Below are 17,285 nucleotides of genomic sequence, written 5' to 3' on the forward strand. Positions count from 1 at the left end.
GTCTCTGCCGTGTTGTATACACCCAGTTGTAAATAGCCACATTGGCTATTCCACCCAGGAGCAAATATTATTGTTGGCTTCTGACACCTGGGTGAAACAAACATCTAGAAACTGGAATGTATCTGACCATTGTGCAAACTCCTCTGAATACAGTAGAGCACAGGTTAGCACCGTGACAGCCTTATCTAGCAAACACACTGTTACAGCCCAGACCGTGTTTCTCTCTGCCTCATTTCAATCAATCATCAGTTATTAGTATCATTATCATAACTGAGAGAAATGAAAGCTATTAAGATCAGACTTTAAGTTGCAATTAACTGGAACTCTCCTGTTTGAGCTGTATTCTTACGGTTAGAAATGGGCGGAAAAAAACCAACATTTTGCTGGTGTGAACTCCTGCTTGTAATAGCATAGCAAGCCTCTGGCAGCCTAAGGGCTCAGTCTGTGTTTGCTTTCTTTTAGCCCAATCTCATATGCTCTTTATCTCTCTCTTCGGCTCCGGGCGCTGTCTGCACACACAACATCTCGCTGCTGACTTCAGCAGCCGGCATCCATGTGTCTTTGCTTCGCCTAACAATACTAAAAGACAAGCAAGATAACACGGTCATTGTCTTTAACCGATCCTCATCTGGCACAAAGGACAATCATAAGCATGGATGTGTTCTGGTGAGAGAGCTGCACATTACTTCTTTTATTAGTAATTACTGTACTGTGATCCTTTACTAAATTCAACGCAAACTGAGAGAGTTGTGGCGCATAAGTATTCTCTCCAAAGCATGTTGATATTTTGAGGGGAGATTCTTTGCATTCTTTGTTGCTGACTACAGTCACCATGATAACTGAACAGACGCCACTCTGCACATTACAGTGTCAAGTTTTATCTTATTTCCACAAGAGAAACCTATAAGTTGTTTTGTAATTCTGTCTTAAATTGATATACCATAATGTCATATTTACGATAATTGACAGTTGCCATCATATTCAGATGGTTTATATCTGCTTCATATATCCAAAGTTTTAATGTTTCCTCTCTCCTTTCCTTTTTTTCCATCTCCATCTTACTTGGTCCCTCTCTTACTCATTTGCCTTACGAACATTCAAAGGCTTCCTCCTTCCTCCAGCCTACCATTTTTGCCAAAACCAGCCTGAATTTTGACGAAATCATTTCAAAAGAAATAACCAATTACTTCCATGATAGGTCCTCTGATTTCCTATCTAAATGGCTCTGGCACATTGGCACATTCACTCTATGCTGTACACCAGGCAGCCATGCGGCATTAATCTCTTTCACTGGATAGGCCAGACTGTGGCAGCTACTCAAACTGGGAGGAAAACAAGTACAAAAAAAGCAGTTAAGAAACACTAGCAACACTTAAACTGACATAATTGTAAAGCCAGTTCATAGCGAGGTCATAGAGGAGGCGCTCTTGGCACTGGCCAAAACCCGAATGGAAGAAGAAAACACTATGAGAAAAGAGAAAGCTGGCAGAGGAGACTTCAATTACCAGAGTGAAATGGCAAGCTGTGCCAAAAGCACTCTCTCGAGTTAAGCAGGGAGAATGGTAAAAGGAAGTAGTGATGTTGAAAAGAACATGAGAATTAAACTCATTATCAGGGGCCCCTGTGTGCTCTCATTACTACAGCCACTTTTCACAGGCTAACTGAGAAGCCAACATGTTAAAAGAAATGGCAGCACTCGGGCACATCTTGTCAGGATGCAAAACTAGTCCAAGGACGGTTAACTTGAAAGCCAAACTACATGGTACATATGAAGTGAAGAATTTGAAGAAAGGCTCATTAATGGACTCATTCTAAGGGACTTAGGATCCAGTATCTCACTGGACAATTTTCTTTGGCTTATTTTGGATTCATAATACTAGTTTTGACTTTTTATAATCTGATTATTGCATCTAGTATTTCTACTAAATGCTACACATTTTATTTTGGTCAGTAGCTGCTGTGGGCCTGTAAAGCCTGTTGTGTCAACGTTTGTGACATTGGTTTATACAAAACTCAACTCCACTAGATGATGATGGGAGATTTCTAGGTCCTGATGCTGATATTTGTTTTGGATATGGTTAGTTTGGATAATTTATCATTTAAGATATTCTTTTTAATCAAAAGTGGCATGAGTGTTTTCTTGGTCTTTAATTGTAATACATGTTGGGGTTTTGGACTGTTGGTTAAGACATGTAGTACTGTAGAACTTGTGATGTAAAATGGTCACTATTTGCTGATATCTATAGATCAAACGAATAATAATCGGTGAATTAATTGAAAAATAATTTGAGCTAATTCCTCTGCTGCATCACAGCCAAACATTTTGGCCCAAATACAATATTGTCACTTACATTCTTAATATGTAACGTTTGTAACTAGTGAGCTTTCAGACCTGGACAGACACTCGTTCTGCTCCCCTTGCTGGGACGAGGGAAGTGACTCAGACCCTGGGAACTGGATGAGGCCCCCAGTCCAAGAGATGGGACAGTACAACCAGTCAGAGCCCCGGCCAAACCCTGCAGGGCCCCTGGTTGCCTCTCTCACTGTGTGTCAGTGTGAAAAAGATGATCGCTGCACAGAAAAAGACCCCAAACGCCAGGGTTTAAAGTGACAGGCCCGGCCCTAACTTTATGCCTCACTTTTCTACTTTTAATATCTGGGTGATCTTGCAAGCCGACTGCTTTAACTTCAAAGTGGTTTTGATGGATGTTTTAAGAAATATTTCATCAGTGGTGATGCTTTCAACTTCTTTTAAGTTGCTGCTACAGTAGTTCAGCCACACATCTCTCTAATCTCCGCTCTGCTGTCAGTGCTGGTGTTTTTATCCTTTGCTTGATTTCAAGATGTTTTGGAAAACATTTGGTACCCAGTTTCAGAGCTGCATGTTTATGTGTGTATGCGCTTGTGTTTTTGGTGTGTGGGTTAGTAGAACTGCTTGATCATTTATAATAGTGTGAAAGACAAACTGTGTTGTAAATGTTAAGTGTAGTCTGATGTTTTCTTTTTCCAGCAGCTGTTTAAGCCTCCGTTTCCCATTGGCTCTGCTACAGCCGTGGAAGGTGTGGTCTGGATGAACGATGCTGCATCCTTTGTTAAACCGTGCAGTTTAATATTGAATAGTAAAGAGGCTTAGTCGTGTGTGATTGCATAGGTCTTATGAATTCCCTTTAAACTGATCGTTAAAGTACACTTCTACAAAGGATGCGTTTCCTTTTTTTTTTATTCACACCTGTAGGAGGTATTGAAGAAGTCCAGTCAACTTGAAGGAATTCAACGAATTGTGCGATCGTGTAAAACTCGGAAACTTGGATTAAACTCCGACTGACGTTGAGGAGAAAGAGGAGCGCAATAATCGAGCAGTTATTAATGGTTGAGATTTTGCTTGATGAGAGGAAAAACCGCGAGACGCGAGCGCTTCCTCTCACCATGATCATGGGCACCATGCGCTCCTCGCCGAGCGCGTAAGCTGCTGTGGAGGATCCACACATTATGAGACGACATGGCATGGTGTGAGCGAGGGATTCAGACTTTGCTGGCCATCGTGGGCGCCTTCGCCGCCTTCAGTCTCATGACTATCGCCATTGGCACCGACTACTGGCTTTACTCCCGGGCGTACATCTGCAACGCCACTAATGCCACCACGGACGACTCCCAAACCAAGAAAGTCAGAGGCGACCTGACTCACTCTGGGCTGTGGAGGATCTGCTGTATCGAAGGTAAAACCAAGTGTAATAAGTTAGTAACTGTTATTCCATGAACATTGTCTTACTTTCTTGTTGTGCTGATTGGCATTGCATTTTGTCCAATGATGATCTCCTTCTGATTGTTTGTTTTACGGCGGTGAGGTGACAATGTACGCAGTTTGATTGATCAAATAGTCATTACATGTTAAATAAACAAACACATAAACTGAATTTAAATGGATGTTAGAATTGGGAACCTTCAATGAAAATAACGCTGTTTGGTGTGACGACTTACTAAAAATGAAAACCTGCCAAGGGGTGCATCATCATCGTCATCATCATCATCATCATCGTCATCATTGTTATCAGTATTTTTAAGTATTGTTCAATGCGTTGAATATCTTTTTTTTTTAAGTTACGTGAACATTATATTGAATAGGGAGAGAAAGTGCTGCTTGTTGCGCGCAAAGGCGTAGTTGTGCGTGCGTAATGCTACGTTTGCGTCACCTTTCACTGTAAATGATTTAGTAAGTCACAGATGATGACATAGAGCCCAAGTCTAATGTTTTTTATGTCTTACCTTTAAGCAAGTAATGTCTCTTGCGAGATACAATTTAAGGATTCGCCCTAATTGTCTCAGCAACTTGATATGGTTGCTTGGCAACTACTTCTATAACATAGCTTAGACTGATGAAATACATTTCAGCTACAGAAGTAATTAACAAGAAAGCGACTCGCTTCATGAAATCCTGCCAACATTTTTCTCAGCTGTGCTGCGTCTCAATGATCCAGTATCACACGCCTGGGGAGTTTTGGGTTGGGCTTAGTGCGCTGGTTGAGCGGCTAGTTTGGGCACGTGTGCGCACCATTGCGCGCGACTGCTTCATTGGAGAGAAGGCAGATCAATGAGCTCAATCAGTTGATCCGTAAACACGTATTCACCAGTGACTCCTTTCATCAGCCCAGCCTGATGTTTCGCTGTCCACTGCTGCTGGTGCTGAAACCTCCTGTCTGAATGATTTGTTTTCTTCTGTTAACTGACAACCCATGAGGCCAATCATGGCACACTGTAGAAATAGTCATTTTCTGACTTGTTAAGTATTCTTTTTCTAAACACTGCAACTCAAGGCAGAATTTGGTTGATCAGCTTTTCCACACTTGCCTACAGGTGGGACTTTGCCGTGTTTATCACTGTTCATTCGTGTTTTGCAGCCTTACAGAAGTTGCAGTTGCAATCCCAGAGGAACAAGTACACACCAGCAATTTGTTTTGCACTGTGATTGCATTTTAATTGTTCCAATCACATCACAGCATTAACAATGAGCACATCACTGAATAGTACAGTAAAGCCTACCGTTTTTATGACATTGACCTATTTGTTTCTTTATGCCATAAGTGCTTATTCTTGGATGTGTTGCTCACTTTTTTTCTTCTGCCTCCAGTTTTCTCTCTCTCTCTCTCTCTCTCTCTCTCTCTCTCTCTCTCTCTCTCTCTCTCTCTCTCTCTCTCTCTCTCTGGGGGAGAGAGAATTTCACTGTTGTGAAATTCAGTTTAACATGGCCTCTAAGTGTAGCTACAACTGATGCAGGATGAGCCCAAATAACTTTCCAAGACATTGGCTAAGTGTAAATATGAATGATATCCAATCAGATAATTAACTTTAAAGTCTGGGTTCTATATATTCTATAAATGTCAAAAATTGTAGAAATTCTGTGAGTTCCTGCCTGCCTTATGTACATTTTCCCTTTGTGGTTGATTTTATTGATTTATTCTTTTTACAAGACTAAATACGGGTCAGAGGTTTAATTGTCCACTCATTTCGCTATCTATTTTTTAAATAGTCTTTTCCAGGAACAAAGAACAAGATGAAATCCAACCAGTTTGCATTAGGTCAAATGAGCGGCATAAATAATGGGTAAGCCCCGGGACACTTGGCTAACCGTGTAGAAGAAATTCCGTGTGTGTCTCTCTTACGTGCCAAACAGACGTCTGTATGAGTGTTGTGTCTTGTAGAACAAGGAGGTTCACTGAAGGCGAGCAATGATGGCAAATGAGCTTTTAAAGGAGGCAAAGTGAAGTCTTGTTCTGCAGCCAGTGATGCTGAAATATGATGTCAAATATATCTCACTTAAGCCAACCACCCCTGATCACCGAACATGCTGGAGTGGCGCTAAAAGACTTTGATGTGTTTTAAACAGACATTCAGACTTCAAATAGACAAATCCTACTGATTTGCTTTAATCCACCATCTCACCAACTTTTTGTTCTTAACGTGATTAATTGGGATTCTCTGTGCCATAAAGGCTGCTTTCCGGTTTTCCTGGCTTTGTTAGTGCGTATGTGTGTTTATGTGGAGTATGTGTGTGTGTGTGTGTGTGTGTGTGTGTGTGTGTGTTAGTCTGGTGAATGCATTAGTAAGATGTCAAAGGCGTCCTCTGAGCTAACTAGAAATGGGGGGGGGGGGGGGGGGGGGGCGTTGCCATGGTGAAGCTATGCTGAGTAATAAAAGATGGGCTCCGTTCTCTCAGACAGATGGGCTCTGGGGAGATACCTCACTCTCTTTTGCTCTCCTCTCTCTCTCCATTTTTCTCACCGTCATTCCTCTGATTATTAACACAACTGCCTTCTGTGTATTTTATTAATAAACGTGTTTGACTTTGACATCTTCACTTCATGTGTACAAAATAACCCTTGATTCTTTGTTATCTTTTACCCTGCACCTGTCACTGCGCTTTCTTAGACCTTTGGTTGCCACAATCAGGAGAAAACATCCTATTACATCGAAACATTGATCTTATAGATATGAAATACATGCAGATACACACCCGGTATAATGATTGTATTACTGAGTGATTATGCTTATGTGTCGATGCAAAAGAAATTGCTGTACATAAAAGATCAAAAAGAAGCTGAGAGGGAGTTGAAGAGGAAAACATTTTAGAACACGGGAAGGAGAGAAGTGGGTAATTGAGACATGATGGTGGCAAGAGTGTTGTCAAAAGAGACAGAAGATGAGAGTTTAAAGAGACTGAGAGGATAAAGAGAGTGGAGTCGGTGAAGATAGACCGGGTCTGGGCTGTTAACGATGTTTTATAATTGTATTATTTCGGTCTCTTTCCCAGTAGTGTTAGACATTAACCGTGAAAATCTAGCAGGCAAGTGTGACATTGAAATGTTGTGCTGATGGCTGGAATGAAGCTGTTTAAACAACCACTGTTCAACATTTCTCATCAAAACATCCTCCTTATGGCCTAACATATAGGGCAAAAGCATTTCCTAGGACATAAATCACTTCCACCACATAACCTCAAGATGAGCTGTCTCCCCCCCAAAATTCCATTTATCCGAAGCTATGCTAACTAGGATGCATAATGCCACTCAGGCCTCAAAAATCCAAATTTAAGTGAGGCTGAATGTCCATGACTCATACAGTACAGTGGCTTTAAAGGTACCCTGTGCAGTAGTTATGTTTATATCCAGTGTCAATGCACTGTGTGTATCCTTGAAGCCTGACAAACTTGTTAAATGCATTTACTTAATCATGAAATGACACACAAAGCATGTTAAATATGCATGTTGAATATATCCTTAAAATGTTGCATTGTTTATACTGAAGGGCTACATTTAAATCAGGCAAATCTGCTGAGCAGATGTGAATCACTTGGTCCAGTTGGGTTTTCTTTTTTCAGATGAGAAGATACATTTTTTGAGGAATTGTGTTTATTGAAGGAGCATGACATTATCTCAACATACAGGTTATGAAATTTCACCATGGAGTATTGAGAACTTTGTTCTGTTACTTTTTATACATTTCACACAGATACATGCCCATTGATACATCTGCCGGTGTGTTGTGTGTGTGTGTGTGTGTGTCTAGCATAGTTTAAGAGCAACTAACACAGCAGCAAAGGCAGAAATGACAGAATGTGGCAGAAGAATCAGACGTTTGCCTTTTAATTCAAAGTTTAACCTTTCAATATTCATAATGCTCCAATGTTTTATTCTCTTAAAAGTGGAGGGAAGATTTTCTCGATGAAGAGACTGGGCCTTTGAATAGAAGGTGCCTGAGGGCTTGAGAACTTGAGAACCCCGGATCCATAGCAGCCTGTCCTCAGATGCTTTCTGACATGGTTAGAGGTGAAAACAACACAGTTCAGCATTAGTTCAGAGACTCTTTACCCAAAATTGGCTCCAGTTTTCTTTGACTTATTTGTTTCCTGATCCTAAAAGCTACACGTTGATTGGTGGATGGTCAGCATGTAGTTCCTTTTATACCGTCTATCTTAGTTGGAGAATGTCATGTTGTGCTCCATTACAAGGCCCAGTGTTTTCCTTAAACTGTGATGTTTTCATCCCTGCACAATCTGTTACTGCCATCAGTCTCATTCACACTTAGTCTGCTTTTTGCTTCTCAACAGGTATCAACAAAGGAAGCTGTTATCGAATCAATCATTTTCCCGATGATAACGACTACGATACAGACAGCTCAGAGTACATTTTACGTAAGTCGCTGCATCCTCTTCATCTTCAAACACTTAAACCGTTAATCCCCTGTCCTTTTCCTTCGAGTGGGGATGGAGTTATCACAAGGGTCCTTAATGTGTCATGACATCTCTGTCCCTCCCCCTTAAAGGCTTGATGTCATGACAGCAGTTGGAGCGATAGCGATGATGGAGTGTGTTATGTGCTGATGAGTAAAATGTTTAGCTGAAAACACTATGGATGGTCTTATTGCAGTTTAATCCATCTATCCATTTTGCTTGAGGTTTCAGATTAGCTTTGCATATCATAGTTGGCTTCTAGTTTTCCATATTTGCAGATATCTAAAATGATTCATTTCAAGATGCTCATGGACTCACTTGGTTAGTGTCAAAGGCAGGAACGTCTGCTAATCAGGCCTCAGTATCTGTGAAGGCCTTCATCTGTTGAACCTGAGGCCTTTTCTGCTCTTCTGTCACTCCCTTTATTTCTATGTACACTTATGGCAGCGTTACTACATGTGTCAGCCAGGAGTGCCTTATATTGTTATTTTTTGGAAAGCTTAAGCTGTCCTAAATGCCATCAATCGGCATGCGAATAATGCCATGAATGGGATACCTGTTATGAAAAAGAACTTGATGCAGAAAACATAATGCCTTTGGTCACAGCTGGTATCTAGCGCTATTACAGCTCAAAAACCCTTCAGGGAACCTTTTAGTACGATATAATTCAAGCTAGTCTGATCAATAGTTTTTTATTAACAATGGATTAAATGACTATGTAAAATGTGAAAGGTGTTTATCATACACACAGAGAAGCATCACCTGCACTTCCCCTCAACCCTGCAGAGCATTTGAATGTCTCTAAGCTCATTGTTTGGGTTTTACAGCAACTTTACTGTTTTGGTTCAGCAGCTGCTGGAAAAGCAAAAAAAAAAAGCTCTGATAAAGCTATTGGACACTACCCTCCCATTGGTTAATGTTGGCTTTGCCAAGGGGAACAGAAATATTATATTACTACTACTACTACTTCAACTGATTCTACTTTTAGCCTTGCTTTATTGGCACCATTGTCATTGTAAATGAATCGCAAGCTGGTCAGCCTTTGTATTCATATATTTAAAGCTATGTGTTTCTTCGTTTGACGTATTGACAAGAAGGTTTTTGCTGTTTCTCTCTGTCTCGTCTGAACAGGTGTAGTGCGAGCATCGAGCCTATTCCCTCTTCTCAGCACCGCTCTGCTGATGTTGGGCGGCCTCTGTGTCGGAGTTGGACGCATCTACAACAACAAGAACAACATCCTGCTCACTGCTGGCATCCTGTTTGTGGCTGCAGGTAGCACTAGACTGGCAGCAACAACACATAGATTCTGTGCACAAACAGAAAGAGGGAGAAGGACATAAGCAGACAGAGGTAGAAGACGGACACATGAGGGTCTCCCTTTGTCTTGTCGTCTTTCTTTTAAAGTTACCTTAATTATTCCTGTATTTCAACAAAAAGAATACAATTCATGGGCTTTTTCCCTATGGCATATTTTGTTAAAACGTTGATTGCCCATACCTTACACACTTTGCATCTTCTCTTTTTCCTTGAGTCCATTGTCTCTCTAATTGGCAGTGACAAATCATTATTTGTGATTATTCAAAGAAAGATAGGTGAAGAAGGTGAAAATCTGCAGGGAAGGTGTGAACTTGTCAAGTTGCTTACTTGTTAAAGGGATTCTAACACTCAATAAGCAACACAAAATCTCTTCTCCGCTCATCTCTCTTCTATTCAGGCCTGAGCAACATCATTGGCATCATCGTCTACATCTCCAGCAACGCCGGGGATCCCAGTGACAAGAAAGACGAGGACAAGAAGAACCACTACAACTACGGCTGGTCCTTTTACTTCGGCGCCCTCTCCTTCATTGTGGCTGAATCCGTGGGTGTGCTTGCAGTCAACATATATATCGAGAAAAACAAAGAGACGCGCTTCCGAGCCCGACGTGACTTCATCAAAACCACCTCATCTTCTTCGCCATACTCTCGCATCCCAAGTTACCGCTACCGGCGAAGGCGTTCGCGCTCCAGCTCGAGGTCGAGTGACCCGTCCCGCGAGCCCTCCCCGGTCGGGATGAAGATCGGTGGAGGAAGTGGGAGAGGAGGGTTGGGGATGGGTTTGCCAATGGGGGATATATCTCTGTACGCCCTTAGCAGGGACCCCCTGAAGGGCCGAAGTGCAACTGCAGGGCCCTACAGTCCAGAGAGAGACTCTGGGTTTTTACAAGTTCACAACTGCTATCAGAAAGATCTGAAAGATGGAGTGAACAGGAGGACCACACCAGTATGAGGTCAGGAGTGTATTGCTGTGTAAAACCATAAGCTTGATGGAAGACATTAGATATTGTACATTTGATGAGAAAGGACAATTCCTCTCCGGGGCTGTTCAGGCAGCAACAGTGTTGAAAGGTCAGCGCTCAAAATAGTTTTTTCGTTGCGTCCCCCCGTGACAGAAAAGTGCCGATCTACGTTTCATTTGGTGGAAGACGAAAGGTGACATTAAGAATAACCTTTTATGATAAGACTGTATCTGAAAAGTGGATGCAGATATTTTGTAGCAACAAGAGTTATATAAGAAAGGCTGAAAAATGTCGTACTTGTTCTGGCATTCTTTAAAGGACAATTGCCTGATAAATTAATTAAGCTTTTAAAGGCTGAATATTGAGTTTCAGGTAATGTTTTTCTGCTAAAGAAAATAACTGGATAGTCTTTTAGAAATCAACTTGTTTCTTTAACTCTGAGACAAAAAAATTGGTTGTCAAAATGATGTGATTCTTTGAGTATTAATGTATTGTATTTGCAACTTAACACAACTGGTGCTAACTTAATTTGTACACCTTTGATAGTCTTAAGCCTTTTCGACTGCCATTTAAATACTTCTACTCTATCTCCAAAACCTCTCACAAGCTTGTATGTGAGTCAGGTAATAAATATGCGTGCTACAGTATGTGAAATGTGTGTTACGGCTCAGACACTGCCATGCTATGACACATACAGTACATAGCAACATAATCTCATGGAAGTTTGTGAAATAGTAATGAAATGCAATCTATTGGTTATGTGTGCTGGGACACAAATTGTCCGTATTTTCTTGTCGCTCTGAACTTTTTTTCTGGACGAGATTATGTTAAAAAGAATTGTCTTGTGTTTGTTGGATGCTTCAAATAACTACGTACAGTTAGCTTTATGCAACAAAACCACAACATGGTGTCGAACACCGGTCAGTCCTGTGTTTGTTGGACCCATCCACCTCCTTCCCCGCCCCGCCCTACCCCACCCCGCCCCGCCCTGCCCCGCCCCGCCCTGCCCCGCCCTGCCCTGCCTTGCCTCGCCTACCATAAACAGTCTTTTTGTATATTAAATACTACATCACTTGCTCTGACTGTTGCTTAGTGACATGGATGCATTTAATGTAAGTGTCCACCATGAAAAAGGTTCCTAATTGACTTTCCATTGGAATTATTTTTGTTCTGAGCAACATGAAAAAAACAGACAATTCCTTCTTATGCGCACAAAACCAATAGATTGCATTTCGTGACTATTGCCCGACCTGCCATGATATTGGGCTGCATTCAGATATCTGTAGATATACATCAACAAAAATGACCAGGCACACATAATGTCAGTACATTTCAGTATGCAGTGTGACGTATCCGTGTAAACATTATTTGTACAGACTGTGTACTTCGCTCTCCATTTGCTCAGGGATGATGTGTAGAACAAATGAGTATTACTTTTAGAGATGTAGAGCTAATCATGACAGAGAACAAATATGTTTAAGGTGTTTTGGTTTTCCTCACCTAAGCCTCACAGACTGTTAGTTGGCGGAGGAGAGATCACGCTGTATGTGTTGATGTTAACATGACTCTTGTTTCAGTCACCACTGCCTTTATGTTCAGAGGGTTTTTGATACATACAGAAGTTATATTTAAAGTATTGCTGTACTCTTACTGCCCTGTATTTTGACAACATTCATTGCAATTATTATTGCATGACAGATATTGAAAATTGCACTATTATGGCAATGGACAGCTATATTTGTATGCAAATCCAGTTATTTTTCAGTCTGTAAACCAGAAAATTACATCCACTTTACAAGCAACAAGCACATTGTGTCACATGGTTTAATGTTGTCCTTTCTGTGAATCTGTGAGTGTTAACGGGTAACACATTGAGCCAGTGTTTGATGGAAAACGATTATATCTAACCAGCTAAGCAACATGATCTTCTTAGCCACAGATAATTCTATTAAAATAGATAGTTTAGAGTGTTTGTGACATGCAGAGAGGTCAACGTAGGTTGACATGACTGGACACATGGGTATGCTGAGTCTGAGTATCTGGGATAGCTTCCCAGTTACCTCTGACCAGAAGGATTAAAGCGGTGGGCAGCGCCAGAAGGCATGAAAATAATCACCTGTTGCATGTGGACATAGGGGCATTTCATCATCAGAGAATCCCATATGAATTTGTGAGTTGTTGTTTGAGCCCTGTTAACGACTTTTATTGTATTCATTGGGTTTTAGAAATTGCAAGTCTCAGAAAATGTGTTGTGTTGTTTGTCAGTTTTGGGATTTTATATGTTGTGATCTGATTTCCATGTGGAGAGGATGTATCATTATGGAAATTATTGGTTTATTTTTTCCTTTGCTTATTTCAGCTGGACAAAGGTTGTGAACAATCCACTGCTGAATTGATGACCCACCCAGGCTGACTCCTCCCCTCTCCTTCCATGCTGGGAAGACAAAAACCCCTAACCCTCAGTCACATCCAGTCAAATACTGAGATTTTTTTGCATCACAAATAAAGAACACCTATCATACATAGTTAATGGGGAGACTCATCTTAGCAATTACAGTTAACTTTACTTTGAGACCTGCTTGTGGTTTAATGCCAAATATGAACAGGGAATTGCATTCACTGCATTTGCTATTCTTTATAGAGGAAGCATTGTGCTTATGACATGCTGATGGGTCTCATGTGCTCTGCTATGAAATTGTGTGTCAGACAGCCGGGCAACCACAGGGGGTTAAAAGAAATCAACATCAGCCAACGTAATGCTTGATTGAACTAACAGGCTCCCAAATGCTCATCCAGACTTCAAAAAGCTTTTTTTCTTTAAACAAGAGATGGAGCAAAGTGAGCATTGTATGTGTGTGTGACGGGTTAGTAAAAGTTTCTTTGTTTGTACACGCTTGACTGGGTTAAAACAGTGCATGTGAGGGCGTGGAGTGTCTGCAGAGAGTCTCTGCTCTGTCAGCTGTAGTTGTCATTCAAGTCACTGATGTAGAGAAGGGGAAGCCTTGCATTAGAATAGACTTCTTTTCATTCTGCGTTTGTGTGATGTAGCCTACCTATGTTGTGCCAAACTGGTCTGATGACCTTGTTTCCCATTCCAGCCCTAAATTCAAGAGTCTTCTTCACCCCTCTTCGCTGTCCATCACCCAGACTGTTAAGCCCTGTGAATTTCAATGCCACTAACCCTCACTGATATTTTCATCCACAATAAAGCCGCACCCCCACTCCCTCATGTCGCGCGGCAGTAAATCTTCCCCTCCGGTAATTGAGAGGAAAATGGCGGCGTCAAAACTCCATGCAGTCACAGCACAGGATTAGCCAACATGCTCGTTAGCATCGGTACCTTGCTGTGCAGAAAGGATAAAATACCGCTTTTAAACGCTACTATACTCAGGTACTGTCTTTGCACCTTGATTTGTTGGCGTGACAAATGGTTCAGCAGTGGTTCACACTTCAGGTATCTTTATACTAAACCTGATACACCCAATGCCATAACAAAGATTTATTTAAAAAAGTACTTTAACAGCTATAATTATAGTAATTCAAAGCTACTTAAAGTTATTTCGGATGTAGTTGCAGATCGTACATCTCCTATTGTAACACATGAAGGGACGACAAAGGCTCTTTGTTGAACGATATTCAAAATTGAGTTGAAAAGTGTTTCAACGATTTGTAATCAAACTGGGAATATATTTTGTATAAAAGGGAGCCATCAATTGACACTACATTATTTTAATTTTAAAGGTACAGTGTGTAGCATTTCAGGAATTCTATTAGTGGAAATATAATATAATATATTAATATGTTTTCATTTGTGTATGATCACCTAAAGCGGAATCGTTGTGTTTTTGTTGAGCCCTTTATATCTAGATAGGGAGCGGGTCGTCTTCAAGGAGTCGGCCGTGTTGCACCGTCGTGTTTCTGCAGTAGCACAGAAAGGACAAAGCAAACACCAACTAATGCCACACTAAAGTAGTGCTACTATGGTAAGGATGGCCTTTGAGGGAAAATTGAAAATGTATAATAAAATATAAAATATAGTGCACAGATAACAGTACTTTAAACAAGTGTAATGTAAAAGTGTCAAGTGTATTTAAATATGAGGGCATGTGCAGGGGAGTCAGTGGGGGTCCCGGCTTTGTTGATGAACCCAACTGCTGACGGGAAAGTGGCTGTGGCGTGAGGTCTTGGTTCTGATGGACCGCAGCCTCCTGCCAGGTGGAAGGGGCTCGAACAGTTTATGTCCAGGGTGAGAGGGGTCGGCTACAATCCTACTTGCTACACGCTGTGCCTTTTCAGTCATTTTTTCCATAACTGTGGTTCATAAACTTCTTGTGCACAACCCTCAACCTTCTATGGTCTGCTTGGAATTCTTACATTTTCTGTTTCGTTCAGGACTTGCATGTTTGGTGAAATAGAAACATATATCAATAGTGTATCATTTATGGTACTGCTGGGGCTGTAAATACCAAGTGTCTTTAATTATTTCCGTGAGAGGTTTGTAATGTATCATTTTGCTGATAAATTACTCTGAAATAAAAAAAAAACGTGAATAGAATTTAAACATCGGTTTGATTTTCTTTTAAGGCATATTGATTTGATATGTTTGTCTTATCCCCATGATAACTGGTCAAGCAAGTCAAGTTTATTTGTATTGCCTAATATCACACACAACAACTTACACACTTACTAACTATACACAACAGTAATAGTTCTCAACCCAGCAACAGTTCTCTAAGAAGAGCTTTTGATAACTTTTTTCTACATGATATAACATGACTTTTTCATGACTTTTTTTCAACACACTATACCATTGCTTATTTTGACATACTACCATATGACTTTTTATGATTATTTTTGACATACTATACTGTGACTTTTTGGGACATACCATACTATGACTTTTTCAACATACTACATTAAGACTTTTTGGTTAAAAAAGTCATGGTTTAGTTTGTGCAAAAAAGTTACAGTACAGTAACTATACTATGACTTTTTTTCCGACGTTTTTCGACAAACTAAACTATGACTATCTTGGGACATACCATACGACAACTTTTTCATGTTTTTTTTGTGCATGATAAACTACACAACGAATGTTTGACAACTTTTTTCTACGTATTATACCATGACTTTTTTTTAACATACTATACCATTACTTATTTCCACATACTACAATATTACTTTTTCATGACTTTTTTCAACACACGATACGATGACTTGTTTTTGACATTTTTTGATTTGTTCATTATTTTTTATGACTTTTTTATGATTTTTTTCCAACATGCTGTACTATGACTTTTTTAAGACTTTTTTTTTTTTTACATACTATAGCATTACTTATTTCCACATACTATAATATGACTTTTTCATTACTTTTTTCAACACACGATACGATGACTTGTTTTTTGACATACTTCATTATGATTTGTTCATTATTTTTTCCGACCAACTAAACTACGACTTTTTTATGATTTTTTTCCAACATGTTGTACTATGACTTTTTTAAGACTTTTTTTTTTTACATACTATAGCATTACTTATTTCGACATACTACAATATGACTTCTCCCACAGTCCAAAGACATGCAGCTTAGGTTACTTGATGACACTTACATTTTCAGTAGACGTGAATGTGAGCGTGAATGGTTGTCTGTCTATAAATGTCAGCCCTGCGATAGTCTGGTGACCTGTCCAGGGTTTACCTTCGCCCAATATTCTTACTGTCCGTACACACGTCCCATTCTCGTTAACATGTTATCTCAGGAACACCTGGAGTGAATTTCTGCAAATTTGGCACAAAAGTTCACTTGGACTCAAGGATGAGCGATAAATGCGATATCTCAGCTACACCTGTTTATGTTTTTTGTTTAAACACCAGAGCAAATTCCTTGTTTGTGAAAACCTGCTTGGTAATAAACCGGAATCTGATTCACATTTTTCTCAAAAGGCTGTATATTACGGTATATTAAATTAAATGTTTTGTTTTCAACAAACTCTCAACAACATTAATTGTAATATAAGTTGGTAGCAATTTCTGTTTGTAGCTCATATACATTTACTAAAGCTATAACTGACAATCATTTTCCTCATTCATTAATCTGTCCATTATTTTTTAAAGTTATTTATAAAAAATTTCAAATTCAAACACATTTGAGTCGGCTCCTCACCTCACCTAACATGGTCTTCAAATCATCAAGCACTCAGGCATCAAGCACTCAGGCAATATATATATATATATATATATATAATATAAATGAGACTCACCATGTTTCTAGGATGCATGACTCCTAAAGCAAAAATAGATTGGCGTATGGGCAATAAAGATATTTTGATCTGGCACAAGTACAAAGCTAAAGTACTGGCGTTTCATAGTGGTGTCCTATATGTCACAAATAGTTTGAATGAGTAAGGGGTAATTCTAGCCCACTCCAGTTCACATGGACAGGGCGCGGCCTATCCATGGATAGCACATATAGGGGGTCACCGATTAAACAGAGCTGTATGGTATGGTAGACACCTATACGTGTAATGTACACACCTGATAATCAGACCTAATTTCATTTACCATTTAATTTTATAAGTCAAACAATTCAAAGAAATAAGTGACGATTTAGACCAAGCCAGTTAATGCATATCCAGTACTTCCTTGCTGTGAGGTGACACTGCGAACAACTTCACCATCATGTCACCTTTCCTAAAGTCACAGGCTTCAGTTGTTTTCTGGCAGAAAATCAAAACATAATTTAAGGACATTATTATTTTCATAGTTGCTTCCACACAATTT

The 17,285-nt window shown here is 40.0% G+C and overlaps 1 protein-coding gene across 1 annotated transcript; it reads left to right on the forward strand.

Annotated features, from left to right (window-relative positions):
• The first annotated feature begins 3,271 nt into the window (after positions 1 to 3,271).
• Positions 3,272 to 14,989, forward strand: LOC137885423 (voltage-dependent calcium channel gamma-4 subunit-like). Its single transcript, XM_068727692.1, has 4 exons — positions 3,272 to 3,716; positions 8,102 to 8,185; positions 9,356 to 9,496; positions 9,939 to 14,989. Exons 1-4 carry the CDS (start codon positions 3,500 to 3,502, stop codon positions 10,490 to 10,492), a joined length of 996 nt encoding a protein of 331 aa, XP_068583793.1. The 5' UTR covers positions 3,272 to 3,499; the 3' UTR covers positions 10,493 to 14,989.
• Positions 14,990 to 17,285: the final 2,296 nt, after the last annotated feature.

The sequence above is a fragment of the Cebidichthys violaceus genome, unplaced genomic scaffold (assembly GCF_023349555.1).
Source record: "Cebidichthys violaceus isolate CVI_PGR_0920_01 unplaced genomic scaffold, fCebVio1.0.p SCAF_4, whole genome shotgun sequence".
NCBI classification, from domain to species: Eukaryota; Metazoa; Chordata; class Actinopteri; order Perciformes; family Stichaeidae; genus Cebidichthys; species Cebidichthys violaceus.

Bases quoted from the DNA above. Each gene is read 5' to 3' on its own strand.
- LOC137885423 (XM_068727692.1), top strand. From the start codon at position 3,500: ATGGCATGGTGTGAGCGAGGGATTCAGACTTTGCTGGCCATCGTGGGC. The intron at 8,186-9,355 runs GTAAGTCGCTGC...TCGTCTGAACAG, and splicing joins CAGCTCAGAGTACATTTTAC to GTGTAGTGCGAGCATCGAGC. The intron at 9,497-9,938 runs GTAGCACTAGAC...TCTTCTATTCAG, and splicing joins CATCCTGTTTGTGGCTGCAG to GCCTGAGCAACATCATTGGC.